At 38.1% G+C, this 26,158-nt stretch overlaps 1 protein-coding gene across 3 annotated transcripts in view; it reads left to right on the forward strand.

Moving 5' to 3' along the window:
- The window catches only part of LOC124284035, a 108,945-nt gene that overhangs the window by 50,226 nt on the left and 32,561 nt on the right, over positions 1-26,158 (forward strand). For all 3 annotated transcript variants that reach the window (XM_046720075.1, XM_046720074.1, XM_046720076.1), the window contains exons 2-3: positions 8,267-8,451; positions 20,133-20,250. In XM_046720075.1, coding sequence (XP_046576031.1) covers positions 8,275-8,451; positions 20,133-20,250 — 295 coding nt within the window. In that variant the 5' untranslated portion in view covers positions 8,267-8,274. The remainder of the gene's footprint in view (positions 1-8,266; positions 8,452-20,132; positions 20,251-26,158) is intronic.

A 26,158-nucleotide genomic window follows, 5' to 3' on the forward strand; every position in this document is an offset into this window, starting at 1 on the left:
GGGGTAATAAAGATAACTGTCGCGGAGACACTGCTATGGAGGACTTTGACTGAAATTCATAACAAAGGATTGAGTTATCAGTGATTGATTAAGTCTTGTATGGTTATTGTTCTTGTGTCTTCTGTGAAGGACTGCACTGATTTTTTATACCAGAACATTTTAGTTGGGCCATGGGGAGTGGAATAAGTGGATTTGGTTGAGTGGTTGAGTGAGTGAGTGAGTGGGTGAGGTTGATTGCTTAAGTATACTTTCGTCAGCAGAGTTTTGTATATTTAATGTGGTTCAAGTTTCTAAGATACCCAGTCAGTAACTGTTGACTGTTGTAGGAATATAACGGCTGAATTGCAGTTCTACATTAGTTAGCTTAATAATATGGTGCGTATTTTATTGTACTTAGTCTTTCACAGAAAGAAACCAACTCATGACAATCTTGGAACAAAACATTCTTATTTCAGTTGAGATTGTGTTTTCAGATGCTGATGCATTTATAATTCATGCAGACCTTCCATTTTTTACACCTCAACCAGCATTATCCATTTTTTGAAACAAAGGAAAGCAGGAATACATCAAGCCGTTTTTCCATATCGCATGTTAGAGAGTATTACACCCATATGCAGCATCAGTAAGAATGTCCCGCTGTGCTCTTCTGTATCATGCGTTAATGCAGGCTATAAGCAGCTTCTATCTAAGAAGGCTCAATTCAGGAGCCAAGGATGACTTCCCAATTATCAACCATGTGCCATCCGACTGCTATGGCGTAGCTCGGGTCGTATACGCTGCGAACACCCTGTAACACCCATGCTGACATTAGCACAGGCAGAGTATGACTGGGTCTATGTACACTCCACCACACCTTTGTCTATTAGGGTACCTGATGGTCAGGAATGTTTGTTGTCCTGTGCTTGGTAGTGGGGCAAGAAGGTCAAGGGAAGGGGTTGTGGTTGAAGGGAAATCGTTGATGCTGGGAGTCGGTTGTTTTGGTTTGGATGATGTTTGTTGAGACATATTCTAGTGTTGAGCTGTACCTAGCTTAGCTGAGCGGACTAAGGGATGGCTACTGAAGTCTTAGGTTCAAATCTCTTTCTGGCCACTATGTTATGGTGGTGGCCATACAAAACGGATGTAATTGTTTTTCCAACTCTGGCAGTGAATAGAGGATTAGCTTATGCTACATAGGTGTGATTCCTTAGGTTAAATACTGATTTTGAAGCAGAGGCCCTGTGCCTCATATCAGTTTTATTGCTATGTGGATCCTAAATGTTTGTAATGAAATAGTATTATGACAAAACAGTGCTAAGATCACACTACAGAATGAGAATGAAGTGTCGCCATCATCAAAACACTATGAAACTACTGAAGAATTAGAAGTACGACGAAATAACGTTCAGAAAAATTTGAGTGCAGTATCTCCTGTATTGAAACGTCATGAACCTACTAAAAGCTTCAGAAGACGCCATCAACACTTACTTTCATCCACAGATTTGCTGAAGCATGATTTTGCTGGTGTTGGGTGTACATCATGAATCTATGCCCTCACCCTGAGTCAACTCTCCAGGTGGTGCCTTGCTTACCATAGTTGTGTATATATCTATTTCCAGTGAAATAACGATGCAACAATATCAGCACAAAGTCAAATTCTCATCACATTCTCATCTCCAATGACTATTATACAACATGTGATGGTTCACGAACACACAGTCTGGCCAGTAGTTGCAGGGTATAATTTGAGAGGCGTTGGTTGACCTGTTCTCAAGAGACTCTTGCTTGACTTGCCCTGTGATATGACTCTGACAAAACATGGGCTGATAGTACAAACAGCCAGTTGTTATACAGGGCTGCAAGGTCTTGCTGTATAATGATGTTAAGAGGGTAGGCTGGGCTCATGAAAGGGGGCATATGAGAGGAAAATGTGGCATTCAATCTATAATGATGGGGTTATTGTTGGCAAGTGTGTGACTTTTCATGAAAGGAAAAAGCTTGGGGTTAACCATTGGAATATATTTGAGAGATTTCTGTTAAAATCCTGGCTTTGGATGTGGTTATCCGGAAATCCTTTTTCTGAGTTTCCTTTGAATAGTTGTCAAAATTACATCAAAATCTATGTTCAGTAAATCAATTTTTGGATTATAAGTTGAACAAGAACTCTGTCCTTAAAACCTGCCCTCTTCACAGGAGTTATTGATGTGGGTTAACTTAGTGGTCCAAGGTTTTGCTTGTCATGACAAAGAACCAATTTGGTTACCTGGTAACCACACTTGTAAAATGGGAGTTTATGTTTTCGATTGCCTACACTGGTAAAACATGAGAAGTTGTTGCAGTTCGTTTCCCTCATAACGCATTTCTTGACTTCATGTTTTCTCTGGTCTGCTTGTGACCACATTGTTTGGCTGCCACAAATATTTTGTGAAAAGACTCCATGACACAAGAAATAGTTCCAGTATTATGACACACATCAGGCAACCAGAAACTAATTTTACATACTGTACAGATAAATTATATTAAGGTCTTAGGGTTACATTTACTACTTCACCCAAACCCCTATTACCAGACCTGACCTGGTACAGGATCTAGGTCTCAAGAGTTGGGTTCCCAATGTCTGGAAATTAGAAATATATTTCAGAAGACCTGGCAAAATGTATTTAGATACATGTATAAAATGATGCAGTCATGCATACACTGAAGCTGACGGAAGCTTTGTCTTTGTTCAAATATAACAGTCAAAAAGAATGTTTGCATGGTCTGAAAGACATCTCATGTATCCATGGAGATTTAGTGATTATTTCATATTAACATTATATCACGTGACTAACGGGGATTCCAGGGAGTCCTGTGGGAATCCAGATCATATCCAGTGCTTCACGACCTGGGTACCTGAATTACCCAAACCAGCCGTACTCCCTACATCAGGAGTTCAGATTTGAGATATCATGTTGTGTCCAGCTTCAGAACTTTCACAGCTGCCATAGGTTTGCCGCCGAGCGTCCCGCCTGTTTTATCTATAAAATGCCACTTTCATCCACCTACCTACATTTAACTTGTCATTTTAAAGCCGACTATTGTCCACCAGGTCTCCCATTGCCGCAATTTTGATACCGGATATCGATTCGCCGATGTTTGTTGTCACTGAAAGAACATTATCAATATACTTAACTTACACATCAGCTCCTCCTCAGTGTTAGAAGGTGTTCGGAGCTTAAGCTTTGGGCTGAGTAGTCTTATAATGGCGATGGTGATGAGATATCAGGTGGATATTCCAGTGATAATGTAATCTTCGTTACTGGGTGGTTGGGTCGGAATATATCGAGGGTTTGGGTAATGTTATACAGATAGGGTTTTGACGGGATTAACCTTCTCTGATGTTTGTGTTGGAGGATAACAAAATGTGTTGTTGGACATACAAGGTCTTGTGGAACAAACTTTGATCTAAGCCTATAAGTTTTAGAAGGGATTGCTTTTAGATATTCCATTCTAATTCCGGGATAGTTTTCCCCATAGTCCTATTGTTAGCTGTTGTTGAACAAAGAAGTTTGTCTCTGGTGTGTGTCACTTGGTTCTTAACACATGTGTTAGATGTAGACACAGTGTCAGATATACACACTGGGGTTTTTCTTGCACTTTTGATATTGTTTGGTTTTGCTGTTTGTTGTAAAGGCAGATTACAAAGTTCTGATTCAAATAAATGATGACTTCTCAGACATGATATTTTGAAAGAAATATATGATAAATTGCATTCTGATTTCAAAATTATATTTCTTATGTTTGCTTGTCCACAAATAAGATGTATTAAAATTGACAGTTTTTAAGGAATTGTCTCAAGGCCTGAATTTTGTTTGTCAGGGACTAGTAGACCTTTGTTGATTTTGGGCTCAACAATTGGTGGGGTAGCCTAGTGGTTAAAGCGTTGGCTCGTCACGCCGAAGACCTGAGTTCAATTCCCCACATGGGTACAATATGTGAAACCCATTTCTGGTGTCCCCCGCCGTGATATTGCTGGAATATTGCTAAAAGCGGCGTAAAACCATACTCACTCACTCATTAAGTCAAGGTTTGGTTGTGTATCACCTTCTTCTCCCATGAAACAGATTGCATCTTTATTTTCCAGTGTTCACCATTACCCTGCTTCTTGTTGATGTAGATATCAACCTGACTCTCCACCATTACCTGGAGGCACCTGCCATGTGGGTGATAAATTAACCCTTATTAGTCACTTAACTCTTTGGGGGGTCATCTCCTTAGCTGGTGAGGAGATTTTACTGCAGTTTAACATTGTTAGCCCATGGTAGTGTCTGGCTGTGTAATCCAAGGGATTTCTGTTCCACTTCTTGTTAGTAAAACTTACATTTTCCTCCATGGGACGAGAGGAATTTGGTTTGTAATCTTGCAGAGTTTCCATAGAGAGATCCATTAATGAACCAGTTTGTTCTTTATGTGTTGGTACGTAGGAAACATTAGCCTCTCAGAGGCCTTTACATACCAGTTATCAGGAGTGTTAGGTATTTATGAAAGGAGCTTTGTCGTAAGTGACATAAAGAGTGCTCATGATGGGAAAATGATCAGGTTATTGAAGTTAGATAAATATTATTTACTAATTTGATTTTGCACTCTGTGAACATTTATTTGAATAAGGACAATGTGTTCTCAGTCTGTTTGTGTGTATAGAAAGATTGGGAATAAATTTGATTTTACTGTCAGGACCACTGAAGCTGAAGTAGGTTAAAATTGAATTTGTGCGTCTGAGAGGAAGTTCGTTTGTGGAAACAAAACTGTCTGCTTTTTTATTATTGTCGTGCATTAGTCATGAGAATTCAGTTTGCTTTGTGCTTTGCTTTGAAGTCATTGTAACGTATTTCATTGAGATATCTGAAAAATTTGTTGTCTGTGCCACAATCACGCACCAGCTCCTATAGCGACAGAACCTCCTCAAATGCTGGTCCAGTTCTCATAGTAAGTGCAAGGATCTTTGTTGGTTTACTGGGTCTGTTTGCTTCCTCGTAATTTCCCGCTTTGAATGTATACGTGAATATGACTCATTACATGTTGTCTGCATGTATCATAGTGAAATCTTGTCAAAATATATGTGGCATCGTAAGAAAATATGGCTTCTCGCCATTGCAGTTCTTGCTGGATGCCATTATCTAGTCTGCTCTTCAGACCCTGAAACAAATATATCCAAGAAAGCCCATGCAAGTCTGTGATATGTGGCAAGTCTTGAATACTGCAGTTGGGTCCTTTTTATCAATTTTATTAAGTTCATTTAGGAGCTGTTTTTCTGTAAAATATGCACTTTTCAGAGACTTGCTGTTAGTCTACTCATTATTCAAAAATATGATGTATCACAACAACAAAATATATTGCTTATCATGTACAGGTACAAACCAAAGCCGAAGACTTGCATGGTGAAACACGCCTGCTGGAAGGTAGACAAAAGTACAGTAAAGCGCCCTCTAGAGCAAGGGGATAACTGGTACAAAATAGGATTAAACATTGTTGGTTTAACTAAACAAACACTACAATTCACTAAGGTGATTTTCTTCACCCTAACATTGTACTGAGACACGACTTGTGTAGAGTGTTTAGTTGTGAGGCAGTGTAGGCCGCCATGTTCAATTCTAACACTGATGCATATGCTTTAAAAAACCCAGACTGTCACAGAATTTTTACATGCCATTTTATGTGAAAGATGGATGTTTTTATATTTCTATCTTGAAGCTCCTCTTTTAATTAGAACCTTGATAATTTATGACCCTGTCGTACAATAAATCAACCTTGTAATAAAACTAATTAAGTCTCCGTACCAATAACAAACTGAAAAAACATGATCAATATTAACCAGAAAAACATAATTTCTTCTACTGGTATGTGGCTAATTGCCCTTCTAACACATCCAAATCCCTGTTTGACATAGTATCGTGGTGACACGGCTCTGGTATCAACATTATTCAGCCTCTATTGAGGGATTAGAGTCACAGACAGTGGTCTCCATAGAGGATAAACAAAACAGAAAGCTACTGAACACTATCAAATCTTTACTTCACCTTTTCACCTGCTGCAAGTGGCCTGTTAGGGTTCGTAAGGGCTTCATGTTATTGTCATGGGTAAGAATGTTATTGAATGGTAAGATTTGTAACCATTACTTGCTGTCACGTTCAGTTCAGAAAGGGTAGTTTAAGATACTTAAAGGGTCATGATGGTGGGGAAAGTATTACATGGATAAGGGATGAGGAGAAAGTTGGCATGGAGACAGATTTTGTGGAGTAAGCTTTAGGTATGATGTTCATTTGCTTTAAACTTTTTCAGTTTACATTTTTCATTTTAAATGATTTTTAATGCTGTTTAAACTGTTGTGTGTTGTAAATGCTATGTGATTTTATTCAATCTTACAAAAACATTAGTCCTGTATTTTTAACTTCATCACACTACAAAATATTCAAATGTTCGACTGAAGTCTACTGTACTGTCAGCCATGCATAACAAGTTGTGCAAGTTCATATTGCTGTTTTAGATGTTGGGTGTGAGCAATATTTCATGTTTACAGATCCTATCCATGGTTTTCACAAATCCTTTCTGTCCCAGACAATAGGTGGTATATATTTGAAATTTTATATGTCTATGAATCTCCTTTCTGGAAATCACCTCTGTCTGACAGCTAAGTATATTTTTGAAATATTCCATTTCTACAAATCTCCTTACAGGTTTATTGTTACCACCTTTTCAGTCCTACAGTTGACGCAGGTTTATGCATATAAGTGATGATGACAATACCGACAATGCTCTCAGCACGACATGCTTATTGCCTTCAAGACAGATGTACTGTCAATGACAACAAGCACCTGCTAATGTTGTTTCCCTCCCAGCTTCGGAGGTTCCTATAGCTGCTATTGATTTCTGCATGATGAAAAAATGACATGTTTGACAAATTGCTGCACTTGGAGGGGAGATATTCATAAATCTTTATGCCGTCATGTTGTTTTCAAATATGATTCATATTGAGCGCCTCATGTTCGAAATGTGAGTATATTAGTGTGTTTGACATGACCTTCTTGCTGCTCTGATATGAGGGTCGATGATTTTATGTCTCCTTTTTGACAGTTTTTGAAGAAAAAAATGTTTCCTGATGTTTTATCTGATATCACTTAAAAAATGTTCAATGCATGCAAAATGAGTTTGCAGGATTGTCAGATTTGTTATTCTATTAAATTAGTTTAGATTTTATTTGTTGATAAATTTCCATTTATTGATAAGATTGTCAATAAATTTCTAACACCATTTATAAATGGTTGGGCGGCTAAATCTGACATGAGTATTTTTTGGCTCTGTAAGTGACAGTGCTTCTTAAGTGTTAGCTTTGGCCACAAAACATGCCTGTCAAAGTTTGCTCAAAGTTGATCAATGAAAAGTGGGGAAGTTTGTTTTTAAACATATTTGGTGTGAGAGACAGAGAAGTTTTCTTTTTCTTTCAGATCTTTTTGCGGATTTATTGAACTTCGTTGAAAAGTTCTTTAGATTGAAAAGATTCTTTTACCAATAGTTGAATGATGATTTGTTAAGATCTCATGCAGTTGTGTCCCCAAGAAAATGACAATTATTTCTTGATAATTTTCTTTTGGTTATTTTTTGTCTTTGTTTAGTGAATTAGTTGTTCCCCGCTACCGATGCTGGTCTTACAAGGCAACCAAATCGATTGGATGGCCATTGGTGACATAGTGACAGCATGACACTTTCAAAATATCAATCACTGGATTGTCTGGTCCAGACTTTTATTATTTACAGGCTGCCAACACTATTCATCTTGAAAGGACAAACAAACATACATTAGTATTGTATTAGTATAGTTTCTGAGAAATTGTAAATGTGTGGTTTCTTCCCACTTTGGAAACTGACTGTTATTTAAATAATACATATGTTGCATTTACGGTTATCACAAAAAAACAAGCTTAATCCCTGCATATTACTTCTTTAGTCATCATTTTGCAGTTGTGTTGAAACACGAATAAGAAAATATTTACCTTGATCCTTTAGACAGTCAGTCAGTTAGTCAGTCGATTAGTCAGTTTTACTGATGTGAGGCGAGGCAGTATGGGTAACGTCACATGTACTGCTGCAGATCAAGTCCTGCGCTCCATGTTTGGACCCACTTGTCACTAGCTAATGAGATGCCACAACAGGTATTCAGTACATGAATATCAAAATGATTTCTCACAAGCGAAATATTCAACTCCAGGAATTCCACCAATGTGTTGCTTTAAACCACTGATTTGTGTTGCAGGGCAGACAATGGCAGGTTTATTTGTGCGGAAGTGTCCGTGCCTGCGTCCAGCAATAGATGATGATGTCCGTGTCTTGGATTACCGACACTGCAGTCTCACAGATGTCCCGGGAGAAGTCTTCAACTTTGAGAGGACCTTAGAGGAATTGTACGCTGATTCCAACCAAATTAGAGATTTACCACGGGTAAGTCACAGAGATTAGTTTGTGTCCTTTTGTGTTTTTTTTAATATTGGAATGGTTTTGAGAATATTCTCACAATAACATTTTTGAGTCTGTGAGTGAGTGAGTGAGTATTGCTTTACGCCGCTTTTAGCAATATTCCAGCAATATCACAGCAGGGTACACCTGAAATGGGCTTCACACATTGTACCCATGTAGGGAACTGAACCCAGATCTTGGCATGACGAGGCAACGCTTTAATCACTAGGCTACCCCACCGCCCCAGTTTTGAGTGAGACCTGCGAGGGATTCCAGGGAGAAAGAATGACCTTCAGTAGACAAACATATAGTCTCTGACAGTTCTGTATAAAAAACACACAATGGTTTTGGGTGTTTTATTATTTGTTGTTTTTTTTTTTAGACAATTATAATGTTTGTACACAGGACATCTTGTAAGCCTAGAGATCAGTTCTGGAATGCAGCTAAATACTGAAGACAAATATAAATCATTTTAGTTTTTTGGAACGACTATTTGAAAAGGATCCCCCCAACCCCCAATATCAAATGGTTGGCATCTTATGTGATATTATGTCACAGATAATATGTCATGCAAAATCTTAAACTGAAGCAGAACTAGTTACAAAACATTTATGATCTGCTTTGATGCCTTGATTTATAGTATAGCCGAGGTGTTCATGTGAAGTATTTATAGTGTATCCAATCTGTATCAATATACTTGGGCAACTGATCTCATACAGTTCACACAACCAGTGACAGATTCAAATGTCATTCAGGCTGGAGTGTTTCAATGGCTGTAAACAGTATGTCTATACCCTGCCACAGGTGTATTACATGGGACTCACTGGGCCTGTTACTGGGCTGGGCACAAATAATGATTGAATATTTACATGACATCTAATTATTTATCAAGGCCCTTTAACCCTAGTCTTGTAATATTGCCTGATATAGAGTTTCCATTAGCCTTGCTCCAAGGCAGTACTGAAGGCTTAGCCCATGGACATATAGTATCCCAAAGCGAGCTGAATTCGACGTTCTGGTGTTTTCGACGATTGCATTGCTGGCGCTATATCGGGGGAGTATGTGCGCGATCAGTGAGCACAAGCAATTTCATCGGCAGGGCGGATGCCCAGTCACTGTCGTGAGAAGTTTTATTGACAATTGAAAACCGGAAGTTAAGTTGTTTAAAAAGCAAACAAACATAAATATTATTTACCCGAGATCGTTAATACCACTTCAGATGCAAAATCAGTTGCCTTTATAACAAAAAATAGCAAGCGAAAATTCAGTAAGATCATTCGTCTGCTGGTGACAGGCAATATTTAAATAGAAAGCCACATTATCACAACACTCCCTCGCAGTGCGGAGCGAAAAGTATGGCTCATCGTCGAAAACCCATACAAAATCCACGGATGTGGCGAACGGCAACAGTTTCGCCGATACGATGTCATCAACCTTTTTTTTGTAGGAAACACTTGTGTGAAATAGTTGAATATATCCTTTATAACCCAAGGTTAGTGAAATTAAAACTTCAAACGATATTACAGACAAAAATTACGTTTTTGTCTTACATCGTCACAAAACCCTGATACCGGGATAATTCTATCCTTTAAAGAGGCAAGTCTAGATAAGGACGCCAGTCTGTTAGAGGGATATTTATATTTTTGTAGAAATTGTCATTTAAACTATTAATTATTACCTTAGAGACTTCTGCAAGCCCAGGTTTCCATGGTCTGTGAGCTTTTTAGTATTCATGGACTTACCTAGACTTGCTCTGAGGATTTATTGGCCCCAAATCTGATGCAAATGCAATAAAAAATTACTGACCTGGAATAACTCTATTTTTTTCAGTTTATGTTATTGTAGTTATACAGCTATATGGCTCTGTGATGTTGGCTCATGTTTCACTCATAACTGGAACAATTTGTTTGAGTGGCATTTTAGAAGTTGGTGGTATAGAGATGACAAAACTGTATGGATGATCAGCTTCTTTATTTTCACAATATTTCATTTGCTTGAAAACGGTATAAGAATCTATACCGAAACGTCGCCATTGTGAGAAGTTGATCATCCATAAAGGTTTGTCATCTAAACTGGAACAATGAAGTGGATTAGGCATTGTTGCAGGGAATGTAATATTGACAAACAGTCTATAATTTAAGAACATAACTTGAGATGACAGTGGAGCTGGGTACCACAATAAATCCACGTATTAGTACATGTACTTATTTATCAACTGTACGGCTGGAACAGCATTGACGGGGCATAATACTTCAACTCATTCACGGTTTCAACTAGATCGTAGAATCCACTCAGTTTTTTATGCATAGGGTGTGGTGGGGTAGCCTAGTGGTTAAAGCGGTCGCTTGTCAAGCCGAAGACCCGGGGTCAATTCCCCACATGGGCACAGTGTGTGAAGCCCATTTCTGGTGTCCTCTGCTGTGATATTGCTGGAATATTGCTGAAAAGTGGGCGTAAAACTAAACTCAAGCACTCACTCTTATTCATAGTTTGAAAATAGAAAACTGGGATAAAGCTAAGGAATTATAATGTTTTTATGTCAGAAGTATGATATGACTGGTGATCTGGTGGTGACGGGAAAATAAACCGTTTTTGATATCAAATGTATTCCTCGTTATTTTGAGTGTTGCTTTATAATGCTTTGACTAAAGTGAACTAATGTTTATGTTCTTGTGATGTTTGACATAATACCCTGGAAAGGCTGTGGCAGTTTGTCCAGAATAAGATATGAAATGTGTCATTCATTCACTTAGCTGGGTTACAGACCAAATGCCTTTTTAATGATTTTATTACAATCTATACCTACCAACACATTTTATATTTTGTGTCTGATTTAAAATGTGTGATGCTGTAAATAACAGTCCAAACAAATTACAGTCCTGAGCAACTGAAAACCTTGCATAGCTACTGGCAAGAGAATGGAGATGGTATTTCATGAACTAGTCTTGGTGTATGAGCCCAGGGTGTTTATGATAATATAATACAGATGTAATGCCCAGATAACAGAGGATGGACCAGCTGCGACTAGACTGTTGTGAAACCGACATTGAGGATGTTTACAATTTACTCAGATTTTGTCATGGGGTTCTGTGTGTTTTAGCTTCAATTTGATAATAATTTACTATTCAAACGAAGTTATGGAACACTTGATGTTTTATATGATTTATACCTGGATACCTGATAGAGCCTGTGTCTTATTGCTGTGGTACATGTCATTATCATGTTCATACATCATCCATCAGTAAAGTACCGTAATGCAGATAGTTGTTATAACTCTTTGGCAATATGTATGTAGTAAGAAAATTAGTTTAACATTGTTTGAATAAATATTGCTGACATAAAAAATGTTAGTGTGTTCTCCTGTAGGTCTGTGGCCTGTGGTGAGCGTGGGTGGTTTGATTGCTCCCAGTGTACACAGCTGGATCACCTCCTGGGAGGTCATCAGCAGGTGCTTGTCTTTATTTAGCTGATGTGACAACACTTTGTATAATAATGTCCTTCTGTCCTTCTGACACCAAAATTATGTAGAAATGAATATCAGTGTTCTACCTATTGTAGGTTTGTGTACATATTCTATTCACAAAAATAGTGTGCACAATTTGTTAAACTGCAGATGGACATGGCCAAATTTAAGGTAACATCTTTAAAGACCTAGCGATGTACCTGAGTTTAAACATGGCATGGCAGACTAAAGTGATATCAAAAATAGGATCGTCCTTACCTTTTTAGGGTATGATGTATTTTTATCTGGCCATTAGGATTATGAGAAGTTAAGTAACTGTAGATGACATCAGCAGACATTTCTGAGGTGGAAGCCATGCAGCCAAATGTCCTGTATCAGTCAGACAGTCTGTGGTACACTATTGATCTGTGTGCAGCAGGTGTTACAACCTTGTCTGAAGTCGGTTGTGGCATTACATTGCTTCCCCTCTCATTTTGTGTTGACAGGCAAATAACACTGAACAGTAGGTCTGGAAAATGTACTTTTGGCGTCCTGAAGCTGGGATTTTTTCCTGTGAAATCAGAAAAACAATGTTTTTATGTGAACCACATGTATATAATGGTTTATACGAAAATTCATTATTAATTATTACCACAAGCGATATATTAGATTCAGACTTGAGTTATGTAATGTTTTGGACAGATTGGAATTTTGTTTTCTGAAAAAAAACTACACAAAGCAAAAAGAATTCAATAGATTTGTCTGTAGTTACTGAAGCTAATGATATTTTTATGGTGTGAATATTCTATAACCCAGATCCATTTTATTACAAGCACCCCCCTTCAACAGGTACAGTTCATTCTTGACAAAAATAAGTACTTTTTTGCATGAAATACCAATTTTCTGTCTGGAAGCAAAAATATTGGTACCAGTTTGTTTTGTTTGCAGCCTACAAGGATAGTACCAGTTTGTAGTTGGAAGCCTTCAGGGTTGGTCCCAATTTTCTAGTCAGAGTTAGTCCCAACTTTATAGTAGGAAGACTTCAGAATTGGTCCCAGTACTTTAGTGCCACATGTTCAGGTTTGGTCCCAGTTTTCTGGTTGGAAGCCTTCAGGGTTTCAGGTTTGGTCCCAGTTTTCTGGTTTGAAGCCTTCAGGGTTGGTCCCAGTTTTGTGGTTTGAAGCCTACAGGGTTGGTCCCAGTTTTGTGGTTGGAAGCCTTCAGGGTTGGTCTTTAAGTTTTGTGGTTGGAAGCCTACAGGGTTGGTCCCAGTTTTCTGGTTGGAAGCCTACAGGGTTGGTCCCAGTTTTCTGGTTATAAGCCTACAGGGTTGGTTCCAGTTTTGTGGTTGGAAGCCTACAGGGTTGGTCCCAGTTTTCTGGTTGGAAGCCTACTGGGTTGGTCCCAGTTTTCTAGTTGGATGCCTACAGGGTTGGTCCCAGTTTTTTAGCGGGACATCTTCAGCTGTCGGTCCCAGTCTTCTGGCTGGAAGTCTACAGGTTGTTCCTAGTTTTCTGGTTGAAAGCCTACAGGATTCAAGGTTTGATAATTACCAACAATGAAGAAAATTCAGCAGTTATGTACACAAGGTAATGATATTATGCGTGTGTGTGTTTTCTATGGCTGAATTGGCTACAACTGTCCACAATCCCATCGGGTAGCTCTGTCTGAGCTGGTATCACATAACAAGACCTGATAGTATATTGTGTCAGTACAGGTAGGTTTTGTGCATGATTAACTCCAGTCAACACGGTTCCATGTTTCGCCTTACCCAGCTGGGACTGGTTTCTTTGCTCTCTCACAGAACACATAGGTATAGGACTACAAGCAGCCATTGTTCTCTGGCCCAGCATGTACTTGACAAAAATGCATACAAACAAATTGTAGATAGTCCTGTGTGAGTGGAGAGTAAAGGAGGGCATAAGTCTGTGACATAGGATAGTTACTTGGTTCTCAGGAGGACGCCAACCCCGTGCTGTTGAGGTCATTTGATCATATGCTGCACTATCCTGGAGGTCCTGTAGGGGTCGTTATGATTCTGTTTGATATACACAGGGTGTGTACATTGCCCCCTGTTGTGGGAGGTGATTTGTAAGTGAGGGGTGGGCCTGGTGTAGGGGGATATGAAATGGGGTAGAGGTCATTATAGACTTGTGAATACTTAAGATATGCATACTTTATGAAAAGTCCTTTGTTGTTTAAGGTGTAGTGTCTTGGGGTGAGGGTTAGGTGTAGGAGCAGAATAGGGACAGATGTCAGTGAAGACTTGTGAATACTAGGTTTGATATGTAAGCTTGATATGCATGATCCCTTGGGTATGGGTGTGAGGTATGGAGCTCTGATGAGGTTGAGTGTTATCTGGTCACTTTATTCCTCTGTTAATGAACATGTTAGTAAATTGTCTATACAATTGGATTGTGTGATGTTTTTGAACTTATGTGACCTACTAGGAGTCATATTACGGCCTATGTGTAAATGTACCTTTCATTCCTATAGTCCTGCACACCAGTTACTACTGAGTATTTTATCTCTTATATACTTTGAACATTAGCTGGCTGGGTGCCAGAGCTATTGTCAAACATGACTTCTCAAGCTGAAATATTCTTAAATGATTTATGTGTCAAAATAACGTAAGTGTTATGCATGTGAGAAATTTAAGTTATCAGATTGGAAGTACTGTGAACCTCATATACCAATGCTTGACAAGACTGATAAAATACCAATAAAAGTTTGAGTTTCAGAATATCATATGTTGAATAAAATTCACCCCCGGGAAACTAATAACTACTCATCCTTGCAGTCTCATACATCAGCTGTTCTGTACCGTTTGCATGGTTTGTCATTAAATACATTTCACGCACAACAGGGACACTTAAATAGAAATACATGTATTTACTTTCTCTGAGGATATCATTTATATCCTGCATTTACTGCCAATATTTTTCAATTGCTCTTTATGTTAATAGAAATGTTTATACCACATCACAGTAATTGTCCATAGCCCCCTAGGGAGATCCCAATCTGGCTTGAGATGAAAGTGACCGCAGGTGATAATGATCTTTAGGAAGTGCCCCCAACAATGCCCTGATCACCGCAGATAGCCAGGAATCTGTGATGACGCTTGTCAAAATAATCTTATGATGATGATGTCCTCAAGCTGATGCTGGAAATGAGGCTTCTTGTAAACTCAAATGGTCACTGCTGGCGGCCATATTGAGTTTCAGTTTCGTTCATTGTTTCTGTAATGCTGTCATGTTTGATGATAGGGGTAGGATGTTATTGTTTGTTGATGGTATCAGAAAACTATTTGAGGTACCTGGTTCAGTAGATAATATTGAAAATTTGATGATTTTGAAAGTTCAGAGAGAAAGGCCCAGAGGCAACAGAGACAGCCATCTTGTTTCCTTATTCAGAGTAACTTTGTATAACTTCAGAAAACTGATGTGTTTACAGAATGTCTCCCTCAGATTGCCAGAGGGCTGGGCCATTGACTTGAAACAAAACCGTTTCCAGGAGTCAGATATTTCTGATACCTTCACTCAGTCATTTTCACATGTAATCAGTCTTTTATATCTTAAAGGGAGACTAGCATTGGACAAGTTGACCTTGCAAGGAAGTTGGGTTCATATGATTAAACTCAACCACCTCAGTTTGACAGTGATCATACAGCAGAGTCCATCTTTAAGTTTTCACATCAGTCTGGAGGGGACCAGTCATTTATGCTGCTGCAGAGTTGCATCCCTTAGATGTGTCAGTATGCTATGATCATGGAGTGGAATCCCAGATTTCCCTGTGTATGATCCTTATTTTTGTCAGCACAATACAAGTATTTTGTAAGTTTCACCAAAGTTGTAAACAATGAATTACTCCATCACTTTGGGCTTTCCTAAACTTAAGGGGTATTTGTCTGCACTATTGTTGAAAGTGACATGTACCACATCCCTCTTTGATGAGAGTTAGCCCTATTTGAATTTAAACCACTGAATTCTTATTTTAATATTTAAATGGCCACATAAATGTTTGGCCATAATTAAGATAAATGTTTGACTATTGTTTGATGTTATTCCAATATTTAGCTGCAGAACATGTTTTTAAAAGCCATCTTGGACTGTTTCCCTGGACTGATGCCAAGTTTTTGAAATTCAAATCTCTTCCTAACTGCTAGAAGGTATTCTAAATTGGAGATGCATGGCTTTGAATTTTAAAAGGGGAAAACACACGCAAACATTTGGAGATAGCTTTTGACACAAAACATCGCGCCGCTGATTATTCCTTGATAAATGCTTAAGGGTATCAGCATCTGCCGTCAGTGAAGAATTTAGATTGGATACGGTGTCTACGCTTCAAGTACAGATCTTTTCAAAATATCTGCAGGTTTGTTTCAAGAAGTTCCCAAGTCATGCACAACTTATGAAAGAATTTTCTTAAAGTTCACTGTGATGGTAACTTGTTATGTTTCTTCATCATCAGCGACTCCCAACAACAGTATACCCCCTGGTAAATCAACAGGGAGTGATGGTGTCCTTGGCTCATCTATAGTTGAGGTTCCTGAGAGGCATATAGAAGTTGGTATTCAAGTATAAGACAAAATATTATGGATGTCAACTTCTTCTTTATTCACCTGAAGAAGGAGTAAGGAAAAGCCCAGAAACGTTGTGTATACAATAAGGAAGAAGTTGACATCCGTAATATTTTGTCTTATAATGTATATTTGCTTATATATTTCATGTGGGGCGGTGGGGTAGCCTAGTGGTTAAAGCGTTGGCTCATCACGCCGAAGACCCGGGTTCGATTCCCCACATGGGTACAATGTGTGAAGCCCATTTCTGGTGTCCCCCGCCGTGATATTGCTTGAATATTGCTAAAAGCGGCATAAACCAAACTCAGTCAGTCAGTATATATTTCATGCAGAATATCCTTTGGCCATTATAAATCCTGGCCATATACAGTAAACCACAGTTATTACTAATTTAAAGGGACCACTTCTTCTACTTTGTTATAACGATAGTTTGTTGTTACTTATTATTATAGGATATTTATATAGTACACATATCCAGGCAACTAGTGCTTGCTCAAGGCGCTGGTGTTTTTTCCCTCGATCATAATGTCAGTCTCAACGGCACATCGTGTTATCAATCTCAACTCCCTGGGGATCATGCTCAATTTGACTAAACTATACTGCAAGTGGCTGGTACCAAAAAAGACCATTCATTATGTTTGTTATAAGCGTGCTTGTTTTTAACAGTTTACCTTTAATCAAAGCTTGTTGTTTGACTGTATTATAATGTAACTATATCATTTCGTAAGAATTCAGGGTGAACTCATGGTGTAAGGTAATAATGGAGCTACTCATCAGTGACCAACCTCGACCAACTTCTTGAGAATGTTTTGTTTTTGATGAATATAAGTCACAGTGAATATCTGCATGGAAATAGTCACACACATGTATTCTTTATATTAACTAATATATAGTACATGTTCATGATATGTTTGTATATTTAATTCATATGTGTGTGATAAGTCTCATTTCTTCATAACCGTGGTATAAACCAAAAAACATCATACAAGCCCATTTTTATTGGGTGTGTAATATACAAGTGGAAACAATCAACATGTGTACAATGTTTCACATGGAATGACATGGTGTGAGGGGTGGGGTAGCCCAGTGGTTAAAGCGTTCACTCATCAAACCAAAGTCCCAGGTTCGATTCCCCACATGGTGAAAAGCCAAAGCCTTGTGCCCCAATACCATGATATTGCTGGAATATTCCTGAAAGTGGCGTAAAACCCAGCCCACTTACTAGTGTGTATGAGGGATGTTTGTTCAAGCAGAGCCAGCAATACTGCAGCAATATGATGACAGCACTTATCCAATTAGATTTGTACATAGCAACTTTGTCATTTGGTTACCATTGAGAGTGTATATATCCGTTCATGTTGAGATGGTCGATGATAACAGCGTCAGGATCACACTGCGTTACAAGATGGTAACGATCAACACGGCTTCCTGATGAGATGATTAAAGAGACACAAGTGGAAGGGTGGACTGACGATTGTTATTGAACTGTAAAATGTGCGAAGGAATTTAGAACTTGTCTGAGCATGTTAATTACGTAAACGCACATGCTCATCAAAGCTGTTGGTTGAGGTGTTTGAGTGTGAACTCTTAGAAATTGGCTTTGGGTGAACTTATTACTTTTGTCGTTTTGACCATAATCAGATAGAGGCACAGAGGCCTGAATTTCTCAGTATGTTGGGGAATTTTTCAAATATGGTTGAGTTTGAACACACTCAATGTAACAACAGTAAAGTATGTTTATGACAAACATGCTTGTTATGACCTGAACGATAAAACAAACCGTTTGTTTTTTGTTCAGGACACAAGCTGTATTTTTCACTTGAAATGTGGATGAGGATTCAAATGAACTAGAAGTGGCCCCTTTAAGTTTGTTAAGGTAGTTGACTGTACTGTGATTTCTCTGTGTGCATAAATGGAGGTGACACATGGTTTAGCACTTGTAAGTAGGGCTGTGCAATATTACCGGTACAGTATCTCGCGATACGATTATCCGATATGGTTCAGATTCTGCAATATATTGGGTCATCCAGAGTTAGCCCCCCTTTGAATTATATGCCCTTGACTTCCATGGCAACAATATGTGCTCTAAAAGTGTCAAATATACTTTTATTTCAGTTGGTTTCATGTAACATTTTACAAGTGGAAGTATCTTTATAAGTGGCTCTGAAGAACCAAATATTCTACCAAGTTTTGTGGGTTTGAATGGTTTAATATGTGACAGTTTGGAGGAATTAAGTGGCCTCAAATGGGCCAATGTTTTATTTGGGCTCATTAGTAAATTCTCTGGCTCTGAGGGACCATTTCACAATTCAAAATAATAAGGCATAATAATAATGAGGGTATACCATTATCCAAGAGGTACCAAAAGGCAAATCGTTTTTCATTTTCTGCAATTTTGTTAGAAATATTATACCCCAATGTGTTGTGATGACAAATATCTGGTTAACCACATTACCCACACATGGGAAATTTTGAATGTGGGTTTGCTACCGATTTCTTCAAAATAAAATGGAAGCTTTTCAAACATTGGACATCGAGAATATAGTTGGCTACATACTTTTTGATCGACCCTCATACCGTAACAATAAGTACATCCTGCATTTAGGTCCATTCTGTTGAAGCAAACAACACTGACCATGAAAATCAAGTTATACTATTACCTTTATCATTATGTTCGCAAAACTCTGTTGCAATACTTCAATTAAATATTCCACGTAAAAGCTCTATATCATTTTATTTATCTGTAAACCATTGGCATACAGCCATACACAATGGGGACGGGGAGCTGAAAGTATGTTGTAACAGCAACTAAGAAGATGACGTCTCACACAGAGAGCTATTATGAATTTATGATGAACGCACTTGGGCAGAAGCCTTCCAGTCAATATATCACAATATATATTGCAATATCTCTGAAGTTATTGCAATATTTCGCATTGTGAGTTTGTTTTACAAGCAATATGAAAATGAGAGCAATATCCAGCCCTACTTGTCAGTTGGTTTTTACAAGCCTTTACATGTTTTTTAAGAAAATGATCAGGCAGGTAAACTGTGGTTCAAAATTCAGTTTGTTGACCACAACAGTATGAACCAAGGCCAGTAATACTGTTGCTGTTTCATGTTTGGGTTATAGAATTCTAAATATTTTCTTATTTAACCTGAATAATACTTCTGAACTTTTGCTATGCAGACAAAAGCAATAGCATGTTAAATCACAATGTGTGTTCTGCAAGTGGTTTTATACAGATCTCCTGGGGCGGTGGGGTAGCCTAATGGTTAAAGCGTTGGCTCGTCACGCCGAAAACCCGTGTTCGAATCCCCACATGGGCACAATGTGTGAAGCCCATTTCTGGTGTCCCCCGCCGTGATGTTGCTGGAATATTGCTAAAAGCGGCGTAAAACCAAACTCAGTCAGTCAGTATACAGATCTCCTAAGTTGAACACTGAAGGACCGAACATCTTTTCTGCTGTGACTTCCAGGAACTCTATTAATGTGGATGGATAATGTTTAGAATGCTTCTCCTGTGATTTCCATGAGCTCTCATCAATATATGTTGATAATCTTCATAACTATTGTTTTGATCTCTGCCTACTCAGATCAGTGTGGGTTGACATTATTTATAACGGATCTGTTGTGAATTCCAGGAACTGTTTTACTGCCATGGTCTGCGGAAGCTGAGTATCAGTGACAATGAGATCAAGAGTATTCCTCCTGCCATCTCCAGCCTTGCCAGCCTGGAGGAACTGGACTTCAGCAAAAATGGTAAGTCAAAGCTTATACCCTGCCTTCTTTTTATGGGTATTAAGTGGGACAAGTGTCAAGCTTCAGGACTGCTTCACTGGTTCTACCTTTGATAGAATTCTCAATGGTCTGGTGGATAGAGTGCCCAGAAAGCATAAGGTTAGTGGTTCGTTGCCCAGGTCACAGTGTCACACCAAAAGATGGTACTTTTTTTGTTACCCTGCCTGATGCTTGGCATTCATGAAACAATTACTGAGAGGGATATCCATGATAAACTGCAATATGCTATCTCTTGGATAGCAGATGCAAGCAGGCATGGTGTCCTCTCACTTTGCCAGATCCTGTCAAAACAAGTCTCTCACATAGCCAGTGTGGGATTTGGCTGACTGGGGTTAGTGTTTTGATAACACCTGGTCGAGATGAGCCATAGTTTGTTTCAACAAAATGCCCATTTAGTGAGATTAGTGAAATTTGTATTAAAGTGAGATACTTGTACATTGATATGGTATTATTTGAACTATTTTGGAGGATTTGAGGAAATGCTCAGTTAGTGACATCAGTCACATTTGTATTTATGTGAGGTACATTGATATGGTATAATTTGAATTCTTTTGGAGGATTTCAGGAAATTCTTAATTAGTGATATTAGTGAAATGATTTTAACTAGTCCAAGATTATTTATGCAAAAATAATTATTATTCCTAGGACAAACATTTAGGCCTCTGGTTTCCAAAATACGCAAATTGGACTGTACAAATAAATTCTGTACTTTATAAAGTTTCACTAATGATAAATTTGCTAAAAGTATTGTTGCTGTATGGATGTTTATATTCATGTATATTGTATGCTTAGTGTTGTTTGTGATATCATGTACTTTTGTAGTAATGTTATAAAATACAAGTCATACTCACACACACACAAATATATGCAAAGTATACCTCGTAAGGATGGCAACGCTGCAATAACTTGGTGTGCCTAGTGGCTGCAAGAGTTGTATGATCCCCAGGGAGTTGAGATTGATAATACGATGTATCACTGAGATTCACATCCAATGATCGAGAGAGAAGAACAGCACATTGAACATGTACTAGTGGTGTGGATATGTGTGTTATATAAATATCCTATAATGATAAATAATAATATAATAATAAAGCATGCTGCTATGTAAGCATAGTAATTTTGGGATAACCTTTTAAGATATTCTCCTAACCACTTACTATTGGAAAATGTCCTATGTTTTCACTCTCTCGACCTTAAACTAGCATTAGAATGGATTCCAGGTTTGATGGGTTTGTATTGTACGTCGTCATATGAGCGAAATATTCTCAAGCACGACGTGAAACCCAATTTCACCTCACCTCATCTTGTATTGTACGAAACACTGAAGGCCAGTTATGTTTTGTATTCTAGTGATTCTGAGGCAAAATATTTTGTTTCTTTTAGTTTCCATGAAACACTGATGTTACAAACCATATAAAGTGGAAAAAATTAATTAATTTTTTTTATTTATCTAATCATAAAATTGTGTGTTCACCACAAAAAGATTACACATTGGTTAAACAACATAGCCACTGCTACAATATTTTCACAAAATCTTTTCAAGAAATAGTCTTGAGTCACTGATTTCCACCTGTCAGACAGATCATTCATATACTACAACTAATCACCAAAATAAGAAAAAAATATTTGCCCTTTTAAAAATAAATAGTACAGAGATGCATTTTATCAAACAAGTTCCAGTCATCTTTGAGGTATGAGAAATAATAAGCCAAACACATTTGCCCTTTTTCTTCTTGCAGTCAGTGGTGGCGGTGGGGTAGCCTAGTGGTTAAAGCGTTGGCTCGTCAAGCCGAAGACCCGGGTTCGATTCCCCACATGGGCACAATGTGTTAAGGCCCATTTCTGGTGTCCCCCGCCGTGATATTGCTGGAATATTGCTAAAATCGGCTAAAACTTAACTCAGTCAGTCAGTCAGTCTTGCAGTCAGTACATTATCAATTGGCTGATCATGCTCTTTATTCCAGTGGGTAGTGTAGCCTTACCATGGAACAATATTAGCAATTACCATCAACATTATTTGTTACAAAAAAACAAACACTATAAATCCTGACAAAACACCCATCAGACCGTGAAGGATGCCAGGGAAGAGATATTCTCATAAATCCCTGGCTTAAATACGGTAATTTCATTACAAATAAATCATTAATGATTAATGAGAGGTTCGCTATTGATTACCACAGAAAAAACGGAGCTCCCCATTGTAATTAAGATTGATCTCAAGAACCATGACTACTTTGCAAATTGATTGACATTTATTGTCATTATTATCCTGTGTGTTGACCATCTTAATCAGTTAATATCAATGAAATATTCACGTAGTAAGTTCAGTACACTAGTACCTTCACCTTGACGTAATTAGTGCACCTGTCGGTTACCTGTTGATAACAATCAGAAGGTAGACCAAGGTTGATGGATTATGCCCTGGAGAATCTCAGAGTGAGTGAGGGAGTGTGGTTTACTCTGCTTTTAGCACTATTCCAGCAATATCATGGCAAGGGACATCAGAAATAGGCATCACACATTGTTAATTTGTATCAAGTGGGGAATCGAACTGGGGTCTTCAGTGAATGCTTTAACCACTAGTACCCTCTAATGCCCCTCATCTCATGAGAGGGCTGTGGTGTAGCATAGTGGTTAAAGTGTTTGCTCGTAACACCAAAGACAAGGGTTTGATTCCCCACATGGGTGCAATATATGAAGACCATTTCTGGTGTCCCCTGCGTGATATTGCTGGAATATTGCTAAAAGCGGCGTAAAACTAAACTTGCTCATGAGAACAATCAGTACATCCACATGTTCCACGTACCACACATCACATGTTTTAAGATTAATTTTTAAGTGACCTTTATTTTAACAACCAACAAACATAGGAGTTGAATTTTAAGTTTAAATTATTTTCATGTTGGCGTTAAATATTAGAAGCTTGAAGTTTTTTAAAAGAAATTAAATTAAGTCTTTAATCAGCAGCAACGTGGTAACCTTAGATGTACTCTTAATGTTTGTCATGCTGAATGTAGAACTGGGCCTGACATGGCATGAGTACCCAGGTAGTGTTGTCAGGGATGACTCTGTCGGTCGAGTTTGCTGAAGCAGTGATGATGTGAGGATGTGATGTTTTCCATGACAGATTTCTTGGATACTTTGAATAGTTCTGGTACAATACAAGTGTAATTCTCCGAACTGCATAGTGTTTTTTTATTTGTTCACTTGATTTGTTAGAGAAACTAGATCTAGCGTAGATTAAACGAGATTTTTAACAGATATTGTATAGGATTCATTATTCCCTTGTGAAGGAAAATATGATTTTCTTGTTCGGGACATTTTTTGTGTATTCTGAAATAATATATTTTGATAGAATGTCCCCTTTTGCTCTTACAATTGTTTAAGGTCATTTCATGTGATATTCAACTTAATAGTTCCAATTTCTTAATATACATCTTTCTCAATCAGGTGTATATTATAATTTCAAACACATCTTGTCGCCATCATTCAACTTTTGCTGTGCTTAGAATTGTGTTAAGTACCAGTCTTACTTGGCGAAATCCTAAAAGTGTGTCTGAGACAAGGGCGTGTACATCATTTGAAAATGGCTCCACTGACAGGGTGTTGGGGATGTGGTGACATTTACATCCGTCCACGATGACTCGGACCTCACTTTGATCTTTGCCGAGTGAGGTGCTGTTGTATTGACATTGTGCACAGCAGTTATTGACAGTAGATGGCGCTGTGGAACGGTGTAGATGCTGGTGAGACGTCTCAACCTTTGGCTGACGTTTTGTAATGAGCCAGACTTTTTGTCTGATTGCTTTCATGGGTTGACATTTTCAGATACTACTGAAGGTCAAGTGGTTTTCTAAGCCCTAATCACTTAGTATCAATCGGAGTTCAGTTATTGACGAGTTAATGTAAGGGTACTGCTGCTAGCATTACAAGTTTCTGATGAACACTAGAATGCTTTAACACATGAAACATTGAAAGGATTTAATGATTTTTCAATTTCACCAGAAATTCAAGATGTAAGAAGAGGTTTATGACGTTTGAAGGGCTGTAAAACTGCTAAGTAAAAATTGTGGTTCAAAAGTGGAGTGAGTGAATATAGTTTTAAACCACTTTTAGCAATATTCCAGCATTATCACGGCTGGAGACATTGGGCTTCACACATTGTACCCATGAGGGGAATCGAACCCAGGTCTTCGGCATGACAAGCCAACGCTTTAACCACTAGGCTACCCCACCTCCCAGGTTAAAAAGTGGACAAGAGGGACACTGACTACAAGTCCACTTTGTTGTCAGAGATATAGGGGATACTATATGTAGAGAGAATGAGTGAGTGAGTTTAGCTTTACGCCGCTTTTGTCAATATTCCAGCAATATCACGGATATGTAGAGAGAGAGAACTAACTTGGTGCAGTTGTCTTTGAAACTTAACTTTGATATTTGTGACCAGGAAAACATGCACACTTTCTGCGGAGATGTCTATAATATACACATTTAAAGACTCTTATGTAATATTTTGGTCTTTGTACTGTGTTTAAATAGATCACAGATTGTTCTAGGAGTTGATCTCTGCTTTTTGGAATAGTGCACTATTCCCTAAAGATGGTTCTCCTTCAAATAAGGAATTATTAGCATGCAAAAATATTGCTTATGAACATAATTTTGGTGTATTGTTGATTTTCTCAGCATGTTTTGGCTGAAATGATGTTGAGATATGTCTTTTAAAAACACTAACTCTCTTAAGAGATAGATTTAGCCTATTTCTTTTCTGTTCACAACGGGTTTAAACAGTGTGAAAATGGTTTTCCCTTTTCTTTTCACATGTCACGAATGGCGTTTCGTAATCAATATGTTCTTCTTTTCTGGCTTCCTTTTAAAAATAATTTCAAATTTAGATAACAAATTGTGTGTTTGATGCTTCAGCACATTCTTTATATATCTATCTGAATGTTCTCATCTTATCAAAGGGGAAACTCCTTTAAAAAATCTTCCTTGGCAATTTTTCAACAAATACAAGATAAGCAGTACATGAAGAAACCTGCACTAATACAGATAGAGAGGTATGATTTGAAAAGATTTCAAATAGTTCAAAGCTATCCTCTGATATTTGTCCAAGTATACTAATATTCTTATTAAGGTATATAAATAGACAAGAACCATTTCCAGAACTAAATATGTGTTGCTTAATCCTCGGTATCAGTTTATTTGTAACCTGGCCATGTTGGCACAGCGCCACTGATGTGTATTTAAACCCTTGGATTGTGAAATCTTAATTCCAATCAATAATGTTCTTCGCAGTCTCGAGCTTAGGATGTCAGAGATAAGATACATGTTTCCACGACTCAGCATTCTTTTCAATCATAAGGTGGTGGATATAAGTGCAGATTAGATGGTGATATCTTTATTGGGTTTTGATTGGAAAGTGTTGTTAGGGATCGTTGGAGTTAGGGTTGGTTAATAAATTACCATTTTATGGTCGTAAATCTAAATGAGTTTTATTCACATGCGGAATTAAGAAGCCATATTTGTTTGATAGATCTGTAAGCAATGGAATGGAGAGTGTGAGGACAGCAAAGGAACTTCAGATTTCTTACTGATAAAGTAACCTCATAAGTGAACTGGGGCACAGGTGGACCAGTTGTCCAAGATGCTGAACTTTGCTGTTTAGAGTTGCCTCCCCTGGGCATGCCAGAAAGCAGTGATCTTTGGTTCAAATCCCATTTCTTGCTTTGTCAGTGCCGTTCCTATGCTTGTGTGTTTCACCTGGGACGTGGTTCCTGAGGGGTTTTTCCTACACCAAGCTGAAATGCCTTGATATGTTTGAAAAACTTTTAGAGCAGTGTTAAACCAAACTCACTCACTTATATTATTG

Source organism: Haliotis rubra, unplaced genomic scaffold, assembly GCF_003918875.1.
Source record: "Haliotis rubra isolate DU_JTF1 unplaced genomic scaffold, ASM391887v1 Scf328, whole genome shotgun sequence".
Lineage (NCBI taxonomy): Eukaryota > Metazoa > Mollusca > Gastropoda > Lepetellida > Haliotidae > Haliotis > Haliotis rubra.